General features: G+C 38.9%; 1 protein-coding gene across 1 annotated transcript; it reads left to right on the forward strand.

The window, feature by feature from the left end:
• Positions 1 to 517: 517 nt before the first annotated feature.
• On the forward strand, positions 518 to 1685 carry LOC134839606 (transmembrane protease serine 11G-like). Its single transcript, XM_063855216.1, has 3 exons — positions 518 to 534; positions 718 to 1206; positions 1502 to 1685. Exons 1-3 carry the CDS (start codon positions 518 to 520, stop codon positions 1683 to 1685), a joined length of 690 nt encoding a protein of 229 aa, XP_063711286.1.
• Positions 1686 to 1892: the final 207 nt, after the last annotated feature.

Genomic DNA, 1892 nt, shown 5'->3' on the forward strand with positions numbered 1-1892 from the left:
CTCTGGTTTCAACAATTCCATGCCCGAAAACATTTTTTCGGAGAATTCTCCTAGCAAATTTGGTTTCGAAAAACGAAGCCAGAATGAACTTTTCAATGAAACTGAAGTTAGAGTATGTAGAAACAAAGACAGCTCGTTTTGCTTCAAGGAAAAGAGTTTTGACAGACAATGTGGAACGCGCAAAATTCCTACAAACATGGCTTTACATGTACAGAATAATCCTTTCAAAAATTTGAGTTCGAAAAACACTCAGCTTGAGATAAATTCGGAAACTGGATCGAGCTTACACCAGAAGCGAATAATTTTGGGTAATTCTGCAGAGAAACATTCTTGGCCCTGGTTTGCCGCCTTGATTTACTTCAGGGCTCTTTTTCTTTTTTCACTCTTTCCCAATAGTTTTTTTTGAATAAATTGTTAGTTTGCAACTTCAAATGACAAAAAAGCTGTTCACATTCAGAGGGAAAATTTGGCCACTTTTTTGCAGCCACGTTTTTGAAGCGGGGTTCTTTTTTTATTGATGGCGACTTTCAAGAAGTAATTTCTAAATTGACACGGAAGGAGGGTATCAATAAAAAAGCACCCCTGCTCCTCACTCATAGTTATCTTATCGTTCATAGTTATCATGAGCAAAAAAAATTAATTATCATGAGCAAAAAAAATTATATATACATTTCATTGAGTTCAGTCAGTGGAAAAATAAAATGAGCCCAATTTTAGAAGCTACGTCTGCGGATCTACTCTTATCCATTCTAATTGGGTTATAACCAGTGCGCATTGCGTCAGGGGCAGATTAATCCTAGAAAACTGGCAGATTTCATTCGGTGACCACATTAGACATCCTAAGTTTGACTCTGTGCAAGGGAAAAGTGAAATCACTCGGAAAATAACCAAGATAAAAATCCACGAAGACTTCTTCATGAAAGCAAATCACTCGCCTCGAATGGATATTGCATTGATTAAACTAGACTCGCCGGTGGATTTCACACACAGTGTTAACCGAGCCTGTTTGCCGAGTGGTGAAGAGTCTTCAACTAAATTTTGTTTTGCGATTGGATTCGGAATGACGAACTGGGACGCGAAAGAGTATCCGAGGAGTCTGATGGAAGCGCACATGCCGAAGATACCCGATAGCGCCTGTCGGTTAAAATACGGGAACGAGTTTGTGAACAGCAGCATGTTTTGCGCAGGAGTTTTGGACGGAACCAGGCATTGCACGTTATTTCAGTTAAAATTACAGCAATTATTAAATATAAATGTTTGGAATCAAATCTAATTCATTTTATAATTATATTAACAAAAATACTTCCCAGCTTTAATGGCCGTTATTGCAAGATAATTTTGCTGATCTGCTTTGCAGCATTTTCTGACAAGTTCTGCTGTGAGGTTTTCTGCAAAACTTCCAGATGTTTTTTGTGCTTAATGAATCTCAATTTCAACGGGACTAAAATCAGGTAAATTTTCATTGCGCAATGCTTGGGAATGACACTCACGGTGAACTCAGGGACACTTGTGTGGGGGACTCGGGGGGACCGCTGATTTGTAAACACAGAGGGGGGCAGTGGTACCTGGAAGGCGTGATCTCGTGGGGAAGCGAGTGTGGGCGGAAGGGGTGGCCTAGTGTCTATACACGAGTAACAAAATTCACTCAATGGATCGATGACGTCATAAGGAAAAATACTGATTGAAAAAGTGTATTTGAAGAAAGCAACTCGCAAACCCATGCGAAACTAATTGCTTTAATTTATTTAATAGTTAGTTCAGTTTGTATTGTAATTTGATGTCTCCTTTGAGTAAATTTTAATACAGACATGACGCAAAGCGTCTGAAAGTTAGGTTTTTGAGAGCATCAATACAGAAAGCAATCGAAAGTACCAAACTTCAAGGATAACATC

Source organism: Symsagittifera roscoffensis, chromosome 1 (genome assembly GCF_963678635.1).
Source record: "Symsagittifera roscoffensis chromosome 1, txSymRosc1.1, whole genome shotgun sequence".
NCBI lineage: Eukaryota > Metazoa > Xenacoelomorpha > Acoela > Convolutidae > Symsagittifera > Symsagittifera roscoffensis.

Coding starts and splice junctions, on each gene's coding strand:
- LOC134839606 (XM_063855216.1), top strand. Junction 1,207..1,501: donor GGAGTTTTGGACGGAACCAG/GCATTGCACGTT, acceptor CGGTGAACTCAG/GGACACTTGTGTGGGGGACT.